Source organism: Bombina bombina, chromosome 7 (assembly GCF_027579735.1).
Source record: "Bombina bombina isolate aBomBom1 chromosome 7, aBomBom1.pri, whole genome shotgun sequence".
NCBI classification, from domain to species: Eukaryota; Metazoa; Chordata; class Amphibia; order Anura; family Bombinatoridae; genus Bombina; species Bombina bombina.
The window spans coordinates 168288434-168307535 of NC_069505.1; the positions used below are offsets into that span (position 1 = coordinate 168288434).

Genomic DNA, 19102 nt, shown 5'->3' on the forward strand with positions numbered 1-19102 from the left:
AGTGTAGAAGATTCAAACAAGTTTATTTGATAGCCCCTTAGCCCAGAGTGCTACTCACAGAATATACAGATTAAAAGTACACATCGGTTGTACACAACCATGAAGCTTGCTTCAGCGTCTAATGGATCCGCTTTCTTCAGTGTGGTCAGGGCTGATAATTATATTCAGCTGTGTGTTTCTCACATAGTTCATACAGGAGACCACAGCACACTGTTACAACCGGTACATATAAAATATAGCACGTTATATAGCAAGTTATTAATACACTTTAAGTACAAAGATCTCTCAGCTCACCAGTACCCCCAATATCATGAACCTGGTAGCCTCCCTAAGACCTCCAGTGTTTAGCTCACTCGACGTACGTTTCGTTTCTGTGCTTAGAAACTTTTTCAAGAGTGACATGCCTACTCGGAAGTACTCCTTAAATAGGCTGTGTAATTTAACAGGTGCTAAATTAACCCATTCCTTTAAACAACTTATACTTGCAGACTCATATTACATAGATATGCGTTAGTATATGCAATATGCAATTGCAGATTACATATACTAACGCATATCTATGTAATATGAGTCAGCAGGTATAAGTTGTTTAAAGGAATGGGTTAATTTAGCACCTGTTAAATTTGCTACAATGAAAAGTAGTGAGTGTACAGCCTGTATAACAGTGTAAATTTGCTGTCCCCTCAAAAAACTCAACACACAGCCATTAATGTCTAAACCATTGGCAGCAAAAGTGAGTACACCCCTAAGTTGAAATGTCCAAATTGTGCCCAATAAACCATTTTCCCTTTCCGTCGTCATGTGACTCGTTATTGTTACAAGGCCTCAGGTGTGAATGGGGAGCAGGTGTGTTAAATTTGGTGTTATCTCTCTCACACTCTCTCATACTGGTCACTGGAAGTTTAACATGGCAACTCATGGCATAGAACTCTCTGAGGATCTGAAAAAAAGAATTGTTGCGCTACATAAAGTTGGCCTAGGCTATAAGAAGATTGCCAAGACCCTGAAACTGAGCTGCAGCACAGTGGGCAAGACCATACAGCGGTTTCACAGGACAGGTTCCACTCAGAACAGGCCTCGGCATGGTCGACAAAAGAAGTTGAGTGCATGTGCTCAGCGTCATATCCAGAGGTTGTCTTTGGGAAATAGATGTATGAGTGCTGCCAGCATTGCTGCAGAGGTTGAAGGGGTGGGGGGTCAGCCTGTCAGTGCTCAGACCATACGCCGCACACTGCATCAAATTGGTCTGCATGGCTGTTGTCCCAGAAGGAACCCTCTTCTAAAGATGATGCACAAGAAATCCAGCAAACAGTTTGCTAAAAACAAGCAGACTAAGGACATGGATTACTGGAACCATGTCCTGTGGTCCGATGAGACCAAGATAAACTTATTTGGTTCAGATAGTGTCAAGCGTGTTTGGCAACAACCAGGTGAGGAGTACAAAGACAAGTGTGTCTTGCCTACAGTCAAACATGGTGGTGGGAGTGTCATGATCTGGATCGGCACTGGGGAGCTACAGTTCATTGAGGGAACCATGAATGCCAACATGTACTGTGACATACTGAAACAGAGCATGATCCCCTCCCTTCGGAGACTGGGCTGCAGGGCAGTATTCCAAAATGATAACGACCCCAAATACACTTCCAAGACGATCACTGCCTTGCTAAAGAAGCTGAGGGTAAAGGGGATGGCCTGTCCAAGCATGTCTCCAGACCTAAACCCTATTGAGCATCTGTGGGGCATCTCAAATGGAAGGTGGGGGAGTGCAATGTCTCTAACATCCACCAGCTCTGTGATGTTGTCATGGAGGAGTGGAAGAGGACTCCAGTGGCAATCTGTGAAGCTCTGGTGAACTCCATGCCCAAGAGGGTTAAGGCAGTGCTGGAAAATAATGGAGGCCACACAAAATATTGACACTTTGGGCCCAATTTGGACATTTCTACTTAGGGGTGTACTCACTTTTCTTTTGCATGATGTACCGAGTCCACGGATTCATCCTAACTTGTGGGATATTGTCCTTCCTGACAGGAAGTAGCAAAGAGAGCACCACAGCAGAGCTGTCCATATAGCGCCCCCCTTAACTCCACCCCCCAGTCATTCTCCTTTGCTGGCTCTAAGCAGGATTGTGGCGCTTCCTTTCGGATTGGCCACGGCGCCGCAAATCTTCGCGAAGGTGTTAGGGTCCCTTCTGGCAGTTCTAAGGCCACGGGGCATAGCAGGGGCGCCTTATCTAGACGACATTCTAATTGAAGCGTCGTCCTTCCAACTAGCCAAGTCTCACACGGACTTATTGTTGGCCTTTCTAAGGTCTCACGGGTGGAAAGTGAACGTAAAAAAAGAGTTCTCTTTCCCCCCTCACAAGAGTTTCATTTCTAGGGACTCTGATAGACTCGGTGGACATGAAAATATTTCTGACGGAGGTCAGGAAATCAAAGATTTTGTCCACCTGCCGAGCTCTTCATTCCATTCCTCGGCCGTCAGTTGCTCAGTGTATGGAGGTAATCGAAACTAATGGTAGCGGCAATGGACATAGTTCCGTTTGCTCGCTTGCATCTCAGACCACTGCAACTATGCATGCTCAATCAGTGGAATGGGGATTATGGGGATTTATCTCCTCAGATAAATCTGGATCAAGAGACCAGAGACTCTCTTCTTTGGTGGTTGTCACAGGATCATCTGTCCCAGGGAATGTGTTTCCACAGGCCAGAATGGGTAATAGTGATGACAGACGACAGTCTTCTGGGCTGGGGTGCAGTCTGGAATTCCCTGAAAGCTCAGGGTTTGTGGACTCGGGAGGAGGCTCTCCTACCGATAAATATTCTGGAATTAAAAGCGATATTCAATGCTCTCCAGGCATGGCCTCAGCTGGCTTCGGCCAGATTAATCAGGTTTCAGTCGGACAACATCACGACTGTGGCTTATATCAATCATCAGGGTGGAACAAAGAGTTCCTTAGCGATGATAGAGGTCTCAAGGATAATCCAATGGGCAGAGGCTCACTCTTGCCATCTGTCAGCGATCTATATCCCAGGTGTAGAGAACTGGGAGGCAGATTTTTTAAGTCGTCAGACTTTTCTTCCGGGGTAGTGGGAACTCCATCCGGAGGTTTGCTCAACTGGTTCGGCTATGTGGCACACCAGAGTTGGATCTGATGGCGTCTCATCAGAACGTCAAACTTCCTTGTTACGGCTCCAGGTCAAGGGATCCTCAGGCTGTACTGATAGATGCTCTAGCAGTACCCTGGTCGTTCAACCTGGCTTATGTGTTTCCACCTTTCCCTCTCCTTCCACGTCTGATTGCCAGAATCAAGCACGAGAGAGCATCAGTGATTTTTATAGCGCCTGCGTGGCTACGCAGGACTTGGTATGCAGACCTGGTGGACATGTCATCCCTTCCACAATTGGTCTCTGCCATTAAGACAGGACCTTCTGATTCAAGGTCCATTCAAGCATCCAAATCTAATTTCTCTGCAACTGACTGCTTGGAGATTGAACGCTTGATTCTATCAAAACGGGGTTTCTCTGAGTCAATCATAAATACCTTGATTCAGGCTTGAAAGCCTGTTACCAGGAAAATTTATCATAAGATATGGCGTAAATATCTTTTTTGGTGCAATCCAAAGGCTTCTCCTGGAGTAAAATCAGGATTCCTAGGATTTTGTCTTTTCTCCAAGAGGGATTGGAGAAAGGATTATCAGCTAGTTCCCTAATGGGACAGATATCTGCTCTGTCTATTTTGTTGCACAAGCGCCTGGCAGATGTTCCAGACGTTCTGGCTTTTTGTCAGGCTTTAGTTAGAATTAAGCCTGTGTTTAAACCTATTGCTCCACCATGGAGTCTAAATTTAGTTCTTAGAGTTCTTCAGGGGGTTCCGTTTGAACCCATGCATTCCATAGATATTAAGCTTTTATCTTGGAAAGTTTTGTTCCTAGTTGCTATCTCTTCAGCTTGAAGAGTTTCTGAACTATCTGCATTACAATGTGACTCTCCTTATCTTGTTTTCCATACTGATAAGGTGGTCTTGCGTACCAAGCCTGGGTTCCTACCTAAGGTTGTTACTAACAGGAATATCAATCAAGAAATTGTTGTTCCTTCTTTGTGTCCTAATCCTTCTTGTAAGAAGGAACGTCTGTTGCACAACTTGGACGTGGTTCGTGCTTTGAAATTTTATTTGCAGGCAGCCAAAGATTTTCGTCAAACATCTTCTTTGTTTTTTGTCTATTCTGGAAAGCGTAGGGGTCAAAAGGCTACGGCGACTTCTCTTTCCTTTTGGCTGAAAAGCATCATCCGTTTGGCTTATGAGACTGCTGGACAGCAGCCTCCTGAAAGGATTACAGCTCATTCTACTAGAGCGGTAGCTTCCACATGGGCTTTTAAAAATGATGCTTCTGTTGAACAGATTTGTAAGGCTGCGACTTGGTCGTCGCTTCATGCCTTTTCAAAATTTTATAAATTTGATACTTTTGCTTCTTCGAGGCTATTTTTGGGAGAAAGGTTTTGCAAGCAGTGGTGCCTTCCGTTTAGGTTCCTGTCTTGTTCCTCCCTTCATCCGTGTCCTAAAGCTTTGGTATTGGTATCCTACAAGTTAGGATGAATCCGTGGACTCAGTACATCATGCAAAAGAATACAAAATTCATGCTTACCTGATAAATTTCTTTCTTTTGCGATGTACCGAGTCCACGGCCCGCCCTGTCTATTCAAGACAGATAGTATTTTTTATGTAAACTTCAGTCACCTCTGCACCTTATAGTTTCTCCTTTTCTTCCTTGGTCTTTGGTCGAATGACTGGGGGGTGGAGTTAACGGGGGAGCTATATGGACAGCTCTGCTGTGGTGCTCTCTTTGCTACTTCCTGTCAGGAAGGACAATATCCCACACGTTAGGATGAATACGTGGACTCGTTACATTGCAAAAGAAAGAAATTTATCAGGTAAGCATAAATTTTGTTTTGTTGCCAACAGTTTAGACATTAATGGCTGTGTTTGAGTTATTTTGAGGAGACAGCAAATTTACACCGTTATACAGGCTGTACACACACTACTTTACATTGTAGCAAAGTGTCATTTCTTCAGTGTTGTCACATGAAAAGATATAATAAAATATTTACAAAAAAAAAAGATACTGTGTATATATGTATATTAGGGTTGCAACAACTAATCGGTAAGATTGATCATAAAAATAGTTGTCAAAGAATCTCATTATCAATTAGGTGGTCAGCGATTAGTTAGTTAATTGCACATCACCAGCTGCTTCAATCCGATGAACTCCTGCACATGGTATTGTGCAACATTTTTTATTTATTTATTTATTTTTCTATCCGATTAATCGGATGATTATTGTCCGATTAATCGGATAAAAAAAACGATTAAATAAATAAATTCAATTTTTTTTTGCACAATCTTAGTTGCAGTAGATCATCAGATTAAAGCAGCTGGTACTGTGCAACTGACCAACTAATCGCTGACCACCTAATTGATAATGAGATTGGTTGACAACTATTTTTATGATCAAACTTACTGATTAGTTGTTGCAGCCCTAATATATATAAATAAATCTATATATATATATTACTTTGAAGTGCACCCGGGGCAATAGAGGCATATATTGCCGGATATATATACCAGGAATGCTTCTACCGACATTTGGAATATATATATATATATGTAATTAGTGATCCACTACTCTTAATCAAACTAGTCAGCTATCACTGGGTGCAGTATGTAAAGAAAATGATACAAAGCCATATATATATATATATATATATATATATACATACATACATGTGGTGTAAAAAACATCACTATAGAAAGAGGAGTGATAATGATTGTGGAGTACATGGGGGCAGCCCCTACCGCAACAAAAGGCCCATGATTAAATGCCATAGAAAAGGAAGGCAAAAAATTACAAAAACAGGGTTGAATTTGAATTTATTGCCCGGCAAGCTCTATCTGGATGGAATGCGGACCTGTAATAATTACATATAGAATTATCTATTGTGTAAATATATTAAGACATAATATTAGCAAGAGTCATGAGCTGATGGCAGCAGTAAGTGCAACAATGTTTGTAACAATGTTGTGAATATTGTGCTCAAGACATGCACTCTGCTGAGCCTATCTGGAGAAGAGCTTATTGATCAAACCTATGTTTCATCCAGGTAGACCACGGTACTCGGGAAAGAGGAAAATTTGATAATTGAAGTAAATTGTAATTTTTTTTTAAATAATATGCTCTGTCTGAATTATGAAAGTTTGACATGAAACCCAAATTGTGTATTTCATGATTCAGACAGAGCATACAATTTTAAACATCTTTCTAATATACTTTTGCAAAATGTGCTTCTTTCACTTTGTATCCTTTGTTGAAGGAGCAGCAGTGCACTTCTAGGAACTAGCTGAACACATCTGGTGACCCAAAGACATGAGGCATATATGTGCATCCACCAATCAGCAGCTAGCTCCCAGTAGTGCTGTGCTTGATATGCTTTTCAACCAAAGACCCTAAGAGAATAAAGTTAATTAAATAATGAGTCAATTGCAAAGTTGTTTAAAATTGCATGCTCTATCTGAATCATAAAAGTATGTATGTATGTATGTATGTGTATATATATATATATTTGCAAAATATTTAATTATTTATTTTGTACCCTTTTTCTTTAATTCCATTCTGAAATTGGCTGCACACCCTAGTGACCTATTTATAACTGTCTCTAATTGGCCACAGCGGAGATGACAACCTAGGTTACAAAATGGCAGCTTCCATAGTTTTATAGACACTAAGGGGTAGATTTATTAATGGTCGAGCGAACATGATTCACTGTAGCGAATCGTGCCCGCTCAACCGCGCTAAAGGCCAACAACATACGCTGTCAGCATTTATCACTGCACAAGCATTTCTAGTGAAATGCTTGTGCAATGCCGCCCCCTGCTCACCGGCGGCCAATCGCTAGTGGGGGTTGTCAATCATTCCGTTTGGATCGGGATGATTTCAGTCCTCCACCTAAGAGGTGACAGAGAAGTTAAGGAGCCCGCTGCTTCTTAAAGGGACACTAAACCCACATTTTTTCTTTCATGATTCAGATAGAGCAGCAATTTTAAGCAACTTTCTAATTTACTCCTATTATCAATTTTTCTTCGTTCTCTTACTATCTTTATTTAAAAAGCAGGAATGTGATGCATAGGAGCCGGCCCATTTTTGGTTGAGAACCTGGGTTATGCTTGCTTATTGGTGGGTAAATGTAATCCTCCAATAAGCAAGCGCTATCCATGGTGCTGAACCTAAAATGGGCTGGCTGCTAAAATTTACATTCCTGCTTTTAAAATAAAGATAGCAAGAGAACGAAAAAAATGATAATAGGAGTAAATTAGAAAGTTAATTAAAATTGCATGCTCTATCTGAATCATGAAAGAAAAAAATTTGGGTTTAGTGTCCTTAATGACCAGACCATTTTTCAATTTTCTTACCCTTAAGGACAAAGGCTATTTTTACATTTCTGCTGTGTTTGTGTTTAGCTGTAATTTTCCTCTTACTCATTTACTGTACCCACACATATTATATACCGTTTTTCTCGCCATTAAATGGACTTTCTAAAGATACCATTATTTTCATCATATCTTATAATTTACTATAAAAATTATAAAATATGAGGAAAAAATGGGAAAAAAACACACTTTTTCTAACTTTGACCCCCAAAATCTGTTACACATCTACAATCACCAAAAAACACCATGCTAAATATTTTTTAAATTTTGTCCTGAGTTTAGAAATAACCAATGTTTACAGGTTCTTTGCTTTTTTTTTTGCAAGTTATAGGGCAATAAATACAAGTAGCACTATTTCCAAACCACTTTTTTTCAAAATTAGCGCTAGTTACATTGGAACCCTGATATCTGTCAGGAATACCTGAATATCCCTTGACATGTATATATTTTTTTTAGAAGACATCCCAAAGTATTGATCTAGGCCCATTTTGGTATATTTCATGCTACCATGTCACCGCCAAATGCGATCAAATAAAAAAAAAAAAAGTTCACTTTTTCACAAATTTTGTCACAAACTTTAGGTTTCCCACTGAAATTATTTACAAACAGCTTCTGCAATTATAGCACAAATGGTTGTAAATGCTTCTCTGGGATGTCCTTTGTTCAGAAATAGCAGACTTAAATGGCTTTGGGGTTGCTTTTTGGTAATTAGAAGGCCGCTAAATGCAGCTGCGCACCACACGTGTTTTATGCCCAGCAGTGAAGGAGTTAATTAGGGAGCTTGTAGGGTTAATTTTAGCTTTAGTGTAGTAGACAACCCCAAGTATTGATCTAGGCCCATTTTGGTATATTTCATGCCACCATTTCACCGCCAAATGCGAGCAAATAAAAAAAAACTTTACATTTTTCCCATTTTTAGGTTTCTCACTGAAATTATTTACAAACAGCTTGTGCTATTATGGCACAAATTGTTGTAAAAGCTTCTCTGGGATCCCCTTTGTTTAGAAATAGCAGACTTATATGGCTTTGGCGTTGCTTTTTGGTAATTAGAAGGCCGCTAAATGCTGCTGCGCACCACACGTTAATTATGCCCAGCAGTGAAGGGGTTAAAGGGACAGTTTGCTCAAAAATGTTCTCACCTTTAATTTGTTCCCAATGATCCACTTAACCTGCTGGAGTGTATTAAATTGTTTACAAGTAGCTCCTTTACCCTTATATTGGCATTTGAAATAGTTGATTTAGCATGTGGTATCCCCACCTATTCTGAAAGTTTGTGGCCGCAGGTCCAAGCTATAGATAAGCTTTGTGTAAACAGCCAGCAAAAGAAATTACACTCCCAGTGGGATATAGCAGAGATAAGGTAATATAATGTTGATTTTCCAGTGTTCTCTCCAAGTACTGGTGATTGTTTTATGGACAGATATAAGATAAATAAGCAGATATATGTACACAATGTGATATAGTAATGAGATCTGATTATACCTACAAGCTCAACCCATTTTATTAGGTTGTGGCTTCAAAACACAAAATCAGAGCTTTAATATACACAAATAAACATTAAAAAGCTAATTTTCATACATATTTTACTCTGCAGTTGGTAAAAAAAAGCAATTGTAAACACATTGAAGGAAAAACTATTTTACAGTATACTGTCCCTTTAATTAGGTAGCTTGTAGGGAGCTTGCAGGGTTAATTTTAACTTTAGTGTAGAGATCAGCCTCCCACCTGACACATCCCACCCCCTGATCTCTCCCAAACAGCTCTCTTCCCGTCCCCGCCATCTTAAGTACTGGCAGAAAGTCTGCCAGTACTAAATAAAAGGAGTTTTTTTTTTTTTTTTTAAATAAAAATAATAAAATATTTTAGCAGTGATGGACCCCTGCCTTAGCCCCCCCCCCCCACCAGCTCTCTAACCCTCTCCCCTACCTAACTGCCGCCATCTTGGGTACTGGCAGCTGTCTGCCAGTACCCAGTTTTCCCCCAAACACAAAAGTATTTTTTTTTTCTTTTTAACTTTAAACTCTTTTTGTAGTGTAGCAGCTGCCCCATAATACCCCCATCCCCCTCCCCTCCCAGATACTTTTATATTTCATTTTTTTTTTAACTTTTTCCCCCCTCTCCCTCCTTATTGGTGTCAGTGTGGCTAATGCGCGCACATGCACGCGCCCCCGCAGGCCCCCCGCACGCTCCCGGCACCCGGCGTACAAATTGCACTTACAGGAACCGGATGCCGGGTAGCGATGGGCCGCCCACCGCCTCCCTGCTACGCTCCCATCCACCAACGAACAGCACCATCACTACCGGTGCAGAGAGGACCACAGAGTGGCTCTCTCTGCATCAGAGTCTTGTAAAAAGGTATTGCAGGATGCGATTGCGATTGTTTCCAGCGCTCCGTTAGACAACTGACGTTCCAGGTACGTCTATTGTCATTAACTGTTTGTTTTTGCATGACGTACCTTGTACGTCAGTTGTCATTAAGGGGTTAACTTCCATTTCAGGTGAGCCTAAAACGATGGGCGTAGAATGCAACATCCGCTGCTTAATAAATCTACCCCTAAAACTTTATCCTTATTTTGTCAATATTTAAACAATAAAACTAAAAAATACATCTACTTTTTATTCTCACACTAATCTTTTCTTTAAATGCTTTAGTCTATCTAGCATTTGTTTAGTGTTTAATGTTCCTTTAACATCCCTCTAAGGATTTAGAATATTATGTATTTGTGTTATGAAACGATCCCTTACTACAAAGTAAAAACTACATACAAAAGAATAGATTTGCATCTGTCTCCTTCGTAAGAAAACAAATGCCAAAGATGGCGACAGCTAGGAGCAATTTGGTTATTTTCGGAGCTGGATTTCTTCTTGTGAAATTACGGCACACTAAGATGTGTGCAAATCCAGATCTTAGTTTGTTGCACTTTGACAAGCAGAAAGGCGCTCCGAAAATTGCTGAATGCCTCTGACAGACGCCATCTTCAGTATTAGTTTTCTCACTAAGGAGATGAATGCCTATGTCTATAAAAGAATGTGTTTTGGCTTATGAGCTGTATACAGCTGTGTTTCTCAATTCCAGTCCTCAAATGCCCATTACGGACCAGATTTTCATGATATCTGAACTAGTGAAATAATCAGCTGATCAGTAACCATGGTTTCTTACCTGCTCTCAATCATCAGCTGATTATTTCACCTGCGCTCTAGTTAAGATATCATAAAAAAATCTACTCTGTAATAGGAATTTGAGAACTGGAGTTAAAGGGCCACTAAACCCAAAATCTTTCTTTCCTGATTCAGATAGAGAATACAAATTTAAACAACATTACAATTTACTTCTATTATTTATTTTGCTTCATTTTTTAGATATCCTTAGTTGAAGAAAAACAATGCACATGGTGAGCCAATCACACGAGGCTTCTATGTGCAGCAACCAATCAGCAGCCACTGAGCATATCTAGATATGCTTTTCAGCAAAGAATATCAAGAAAATAAAACAAATTAGATAATATAAGTAAATTAGAAAGATGTTTAAAATGGCATTCTCTTTCTAAATCATGAAAGAAAAAATGTGGATTTCATGGCCCTTTAAGAAACACTGGTATTCTTGATAGTCCAAATACTGTAGTACAAAGCTAGCTTTTTGTACCCTGCAGTCTATATGCTAAATATCTGTTAGATTGATCAACGCAGATTTTAGAGGCATCATGAGTTGACCTTTGTCACGGTGAGCTAGAGTTTGAAAAGTAACAAAAGGGTTAACTCAATGCTAGTATTTGTTATGCTTGCTTTTCTGTTACTGAGATATGATCATATTAATGTTTCTTCACCCAAAGAAAAACCAAAAACGCATTGTTAAATTGTGTAGAGAGAACTGCTGCTCGAGTAAATCTTCTACAAATTTCCCTACTGCTAATCTTTTGAAATGTTTCCCTCACCCTAGTAAAGTGCATTAAAGCACCAAAGAGAACATGGAATTTTCTTGCATGTTGTCAAGCCGTATTACAGAGGCATGGCTCAAACAGATGTGCATCTCAATAGGCAGGCTTTAGAGAATTCATATTCAAAGACGGATTGGCAGTCATCTGACCAGTGAGCTGAAGCTGTCATGAAATCAATAGTCTTGAACCAGGAATCTCTCTTATCAGAGCCACCAAGAGGCACCCTTTTCTAGCTGTTGCTTTAAATTATTTAGTGTTTGAAATCATTTTGCAAGTAAATTCAGAATGATGAGTCTGAAAGTATGACAAAGAAACGCTACGGTTCTAATTTTAGAGCTATCTTTATATTTTGCTTGTTAGACTATTTTTCAAGTGTTAGCAGAGAAGCCGTAACTATTTTTTGGTGGTTTGGAGACAAGGTGGACTGCTGTAAATACATGATACTTAGATATTTAGAAATACTACAAATTAGTTTACAAGCTTTTGTGATTTTCTTTCAACCCATTATCAGGTATACTATATATGTAGACAAAGCAAAACATAAATAGCTCAAATAAATTAATTCATTTAAAAAATAAATACAAATAGAGGGAAAGTTTATCTCTTGTACCTCCTACTTTGAAGGGGCATTGAACACTTTGTAATGATAATACTAATAATGTTAAATTATATGCAGAAGAAAAACGTATATTTTTTTGTACCTTTTACTATCATTTTATTTCTTAAAATTGTTGGCTTTCCAAATCCTGTTTAAAGTTCCAAACTTCAGACTTACACTGCTATATTCCTCACAATTATTGGTTGCAATGCCCAATTTTAAACTATCACTAACTGGCCTCATTAGAAAAGAAAACAATTTTTACAATATGGCGGCGCCCATTGCATCATAAGCACTGAAACTGTACATTTATTTTTTTCAATATTTAAACCATTTTTTTTAAATATGTCTGCATATTCTCAGGCTATTTTTTTTGCTCTGAATACAACACTCTGTCTAGCATTTATTTAGTGTTTAATGTCCCTTTAAGGGTTGTCACTATTTGCAGTGCCTGATCATTTTAAACGTGAGTAGAATATTGTATAACATTTGGCATACATTGGCCATTTTCCAGGATACTGAATTCTTCCACGTAAACATTACAATATGGCATAGTCTTGTTGGTTCTGTAAAAGACATGTGGAGACACTTCATAGTGTTATTGTTTGTTATTATATTTGATTGCATTGCTTTGATTCTCCCAACAAAAATACAATATGTCTACCAGTGAGCCTGTTAGATTGTGGAAGCTGCAGAAATTTGGTTGTTTGCCAACACTAAAGTCTGGCATTCCTGGCCCTTTGGATATGTGAAAGCAAATAGACGAAAACTCAAACTGCAGAACTGTAAGAAAGGAACATAATAGCAGGACAGCTACTTTTTCGGGGGGGGGGGGGGGGGTTCTGTTTCCTGGAAGGCCCTTTGAAATCTAAGGTTCATTTGGTTGCAAAATCATCACCTTCACAATAATAAAAAATAAATATTAGTGATTATTAGTACATGTAAAAAAAAAAAAATTAAACCTTTCACATTTTGCTGTTGCTTAAAAAAATGTTTTAAAACTTTTGAACTAAAAAGTATTCTTTGGGCCAATGCTGATTAGCATTTTCATAAATCTTGGAGATTAGTTTCAAACAGAAATACACAAGTATTCAAACTTTCTTATTTATATATATATTTATTTTCATGCAATTTTAATTCAAATGTTTACAGATTGGGGGGTAAAAAAGATTATTTTAAAAGGGTTTACTTGTGTCCAAAATGAATATTGAAAGCAATGAATAGCAAGCAGTTTAGATACAGGGTGATTCTCTGAGCATGCATAAATTACAGCTATTATTGTGGCAATGCTATAGTTCCATGGAAACCTTCGAAGACTGAAATGCTTTTTAGAATCTGGCTGCAGACATGAAAAACGGGTCTGTTTTCTACCATGCTGGAATCACTTTTAAACAAGCAGTATAGAAAAGTGTTTAATGCTTTTTCTAGTTTGTCCTTCCACTTAACACATTTGCAACTAATAATCCTATTTTAGGCAATAAAATAATAATAAACAGTCTCAAGAATTTGTTACATATAAAATGCTTATTTTATTACAAATAAACAAGTCAAAAACATTGAAAGCATATTTAATATGGTATATTTTGTAGTATGTTCATTTATTAAACAGATAAATAAACATATAAACCGTACAGCATTTTATAGCCATGGAAAATTACCCCTAGGTTGTTAAGAAATTATTTTAGGCAGTGAAAAAAAAAATAGCATCTAGTGTCCTTGTCAGAAGGGATCAGCATTAATTTCTACTGACAGAATGCTAGACTGGCATAGTACCTATGGCATTTAGAACCCCACAAACAGCAACGGAACATTACACACAGACTTTCCAGTGTTTTGGAAAAAGACAGCAAGAGGGAGGCATAGCTTATTCTTGTTCTCAACTATTGGTTTGTTTCTAAAAATAACTTTTTCCCACATCTGATATAGCTTGCCACAAAGGTGGAACATTAAATAGCCTTCATTAGAACTTCACTGGTTATTTGTAACCCGTAAACTGTGTTTTGTTGGCTGCTTACTGGTGCAGATAATAAAATAAAGTTCACTTCGTGGAGCCGTGGGCAGCTTGCAAGACGATAGCTGTATTTGCTTACTGTAAATACAAGGAGAAATCACACACAAATACGCTGTAGCTTTGACAAGTATTAAGATCCCTCTTTACATCTGTACATCTGTAGGAAAGTGCAATTAGTTTCTCTTGCACAAGGATTCCTCTAATTTTATTCTGGTTCATTACTTGAGCATAATCACCTCGTTTGCTTGAGTGGTCTCAGAAGCAAGCCCCTGCCTAAATAACGAAGAAGGTTGAATGTGTGCAAATATACTAAGATTGCCTTTTAAGACTCTTAATTTATGCGTCTTGAGGTCAGCGTTTTCCTAAATTTGTCTCTCCTTTAATTTTTTGTATGTTTTTTTTATATACTTATAATTTTTGTTCTTTTTAATTTCCTCAGGTTTGCTGCGTGTGCACCAAATTCCTCGACTTAACAGTTTGATCTCTGAGATGTCAGACACAAAGGACCTGGCATTTAAGTTAAAGAGAAAGCTTTTCACTGTTGAGGTAAGGAACTGTGTTCTTGTCTTCCCATTTAAGAAAAAAAATATTAATATTAAAAAAAAAAATGAATTATTACTATTTCTTTACATTTTGCTCAAATGTCACAACAGTTGTGATACATGAATTTCGCATATTTTGTACTTTTATAAACCATATATAACGAGTTAAATAAAATTATATCTGAAATAAAAGAAAAAAAAAACAATTAAAAATGTTAAAAATTAAAACGCATACGCAATTCAACAAATACTCTAATAGAGACAGTTTTCTTGTCTAACTTGAACAATCACATAATATCTTACCAATTATTATTTATTATTTACTAAAAAGGCCACCACAAATTTTGGGTGATGTCAGTATTTTTTATTTTATTTTAAATTTGTGTTTTAAATTAGTGGATATTTTAAGAAAATGAAGGTGCTTATCATAATCATTATTATTTCAGTAGACAATTAGGTTTTAGTTTCTAAAACCTTTTTAATAGAAATACTATTCATAGATTTGTTATGTTGTCAACTAAAAGGGATCACTACACAGATCTCTGACTTTTTAATAGTATATAGGCAGTGAATACATTTTGTTTACCCTGGCTGATAGATACAAAGGACGATCAGGCCCTACTCTAATACGTTTGCACTGTAAAGGTAGCAAGTAAAGTATGTTTGTGTTATTGGAGAGAAAGCATCACAGCAATTGTGTGTTTTATAAGTTTGTTCTTTTAATATTAAGGGAGTTGGATTAAATCAGGAACACAGGGAAGTGTTAGCTTATCATACCATTCATTACATCTTTATTCAGTGTTTAATATGTCAAATAAAAAAAGGAGTTATCTGATTATTCATTATATAGAGGACTGCTGGGTTTCATAAGAACCAAGAACAGGGTATAGTAAATTCAGCACTAAAGTATAAATAAAACATTGTGATATGGCCCAGACTGCAATGCTGGAATCCATAGCTAAAACTTTATAGATGGCCTACTAAGGAGAATGGGATTTACAGGGCATGAAACTGATGCATTTACATTGATCTTTTATATTCCTGCCAATGCAGTATAAAGAGGTAAAACATATTTCTTGTCTGCTGTAGTTTTGTAAAATAAATACAAAGTTATTCCTTTATGCTGGTTTAGTCCAGCCCTCCTCCTCATATTGATTTTTTTTTAAGTGGACATCAGTACCATAGACCCAATCAAACGCTATGTTGCACAAGCCATTAAGCGTAATGCACTGCACTCCCCAGACTACTGACTGTAGCTCTGTACATGCACTGGGCCGTTTAAGTTTCATGAGAACAGAGTGAGGAACCCACTTTCTGTTGCACCTAATTGCTCATGTAATACAGCTTCTGATTTGCTGTGTTGTCTGACCTCATTTGCATATTAAAATAGCAGGAGAGGGGCCTGATCAAAGCAGCCTTTTTTCTTCTTTAAAAACTGCAAACAATAAATGTAATACCTGTTACCATGTGTAGTGTTAATACACACACACACCATGCCTTCCCTTTAATGATGATTTTTAGATGAATGTCTACCAGCAATTTTGTTTCTATTATTTGTTGTTTCCATTTCTCAAATATGATGATAACAGAAAACATTTCAAGTATATTCTGCTTGATTCCTCCTTCACTTACACATATCACGCAAGGTTCTTTTCTTTGCTGCATGTCAATACTTTGTTGTGTGGAAGTTGATATGATTGGAATTTGTAGGCATTGTTTGTCTATAATATAACGTTTTTTATTTTTTTTAAAAAACAAGATTTACTTTTAGCATCACACATAAAAAACATTAGCTTGTAAACATAACTTGTTTAATTTATAGAGAAATAACTCCATTTTAATACAATTATTTGTTAACAAAAACTTTGTTGTATAGTAACTGGAAATATTTTTTCAAGTTGAATTAAAAAAAAATAAAAAAATTGATAAGCATTTTAAATATACTGTGTATGTGTACATTGTGAGTATTGTTTTGGACATAGAGATCAATACAAGTATAAGTTGTTGTCTAATATGCCTCCAAGGGATCCCATCTTTTCATCAAATGGCTACAGGTACAGTGTAAGGCATTATTTTCTAAACAAAGCCATAAAATAGCCCCTTCAAACCACTTTCCTTAATCTCCTTTCATATGAAAAGCTTTGAAGTATACCACTTGTCTTAACTGCTTGAAACCTTAATAAAAGAGAGAATTACCACCAATAAATTAACATATTTTTTTAGCTCATCTGCAAATGATGGCTGATGTAGCTTGGCATGGCTTTGGTGTCAGGGACTTCACCCTTACAGCGACCACTTTAGCCCTTTTGTGACCATATGCCCTCTTCAGATGGCCACTTGCTTAGGAAAACTTAAGTGGTTTCTTTCACTTTTGTCTACACATTTGTAAATAGCAAAGTGTCATAAATCACCTGAAACAGCCCTATCAAATGCCAAATTAAGATGCCCTCCTCCCTGTTAATGCTAATCAATGTGCTTAATTATCTTATCTTATTGGAAGTAGTTAATTGTTAATCAGGCAGCCAGTCCTTCAAGCAGGTCATCTCAGCATGGGTGCCAAACAGACACACCCTTTAAGAGGCTACTTAAAGCCATTGCATCAAAAGCTGTGCAATCTTTTATAGTTTTCCTTTTTTATTACTGTCAAGATGAACCAAAAGTAACTAAAAGATAAAGTACAGTGGCTTTTATTTAATGGAATGTAATCTGGAGATTTAACTGTCCTGTACAAAGAAACATTCTTCTAATAGATTAGTCATTATGCAGTCTTATTTCCTTATAATTAAAAAAAAGAATACAAATGAATAAAATGTTGGTTTGAATTACATTCACATGTTTAATACTTTTTTTAATATTGTGTGGTTTTCAAATTATTAGTTGCCTCTTCTTTGTGCAAAAGCATGGAAGACAAAATGGAGACGCTTCTTGACTTGAGAAGTTGTCTGCACGCCTTCACTGCATATGGGCAGCAGACCTGTTCATCTACTGGCCTGTATGCATCATTACACACTCCAATGAGGGAGTAATGCTCACCCCTTCGCTCGCACGGCCAATCACGTCAGAGAAGGGTCTCCCTATCACCCCGAGTGAGCGAGGTGGCGAAGAGTGTAAGAAGCAGCGGTCTAATGATCACTGCTTCTTACCTTGCAGGAAGCAGTCTCGTGTGTGCAAACCTTCCCCAAGGGTTCCGGAGCAGCTTACTGTGGTTCATACATGGAGCCCTTTATTGTATGCATATAAACTTTAAAAAATATTTCACAGTGCATAATAATTTGCATGTCCCTTACATTTTTATTTTTTTTACTTCAATTTCCCATTTTGTCCTTTTTATTTCTTTATGTGTATGACATAGCAATAGAGGTTGAGAAAAGACAACAACTCAGGTTCATCAAGTTCATCCTGTTTCTACTGCTGAGGCAACACAAGGCACAAAAAAAACCAAATTGAAACAATTTACAATTACTGAAAAACAAGATTAATTTGCCAAAATAGTTTGAATTATTTAAGAAATTAGAAGCAAATATTATATAGGTGCAAGTGAAAGGACCTCTCAGCATAGACAGAGAATGACGATCCAGACTGTGCTTTAGAGAATAGATACCAGATTGTGTAGGACACTGTCTCATAGTGCGACTTGACAGCTCTCTAAACATAAAGATACTTACTAGGTCAATAGTTGAATGGTTATTGGCCCAATTTACTAATTATTTTGAATTAAAAAAATCCTTTTTTTGGAGTAGCATCTTCAGAAGTATTATAAAATGTCTAATTCTACAAATTAAAGGAACATGAAACCCCAATTTTTCTTTCATGATTCATATAGAGTATACAAGTTTAAACAACTTTCCAATGTTCTTCTATTATCAAATATGCTTCATTCTCTTGCTATCCTTTGTTGATGAAACAGCAATACACTACTGGGAGCTAGCTGAGCACATCAGGTGTGCAAATGACAAGAGGCATATACATATGTGCAGCCACCAATAAGCACCTAGCTCCCAGCAGTGCATTGCTGCTCCTGAGCCTATGTATGCTTTTCAACAAGGGATACCAATAGAAGGAAGTCAGTTAGATAAAATAAGTAAAATGGAAAGTTGTTTAAAATTGCATTCCCAGTCTGATTTATGACAAGACAATAGGGAAAATAGTCTATACACTGATGTGTGAATGCAAAGGTGTGTTTCTTGAAGTAGGTAGAAACTAGGGATGTGCAATAGTTGCTTTTGTGTTGTAACAAATGGCGAATACGTACACCGGAGCTTTGTATGTTGCACTTTCATTTGTTGTAACACAAAGAAAACAAATGCACATCCCTAGTAGAAACTATCCAGATATATACAACACTGCACTTCTTTGCTTCCATTTGTTGCTACTTGTTTGGAATATGGTGAAGTGTTTTGCTTTTTGTACCAATAAAAAAAGAAGATTGTGACCCATCTAAGTTTTGTTTCCTTATGCTGCCATTTGTAGTTATTTGTGTCAGTTTGGTTCCCTACATGCATTTTGGGTAAGTTTTTGGATTTTTTAGACTTCAACC

At 37.5% G+C, this 19102-nt stretch overlaps 1 protein-coding gene across 1 annotated transcript in view; it reads left to right on the forward strand.

The window, feature by feature from the left end:
• ELP4 (elongator acetyltransferase complex subunit 4) overlaps window positions 1–19102 on the forward strand; it is a 635326-nt gene that overhangs the window by 315801 nt on the left and 300423 nt on the right. The window contains exon 7 of the mRNA XM_053689320.1: window positions 14463–14569. Within this exon, the coding sequence (XP_053545295.1) occupies window positions 14463–14569 (107 nt within the window). The remainder of the gene's footprint in view (window positions 1–14462; window positions 14570–19102) is intronic.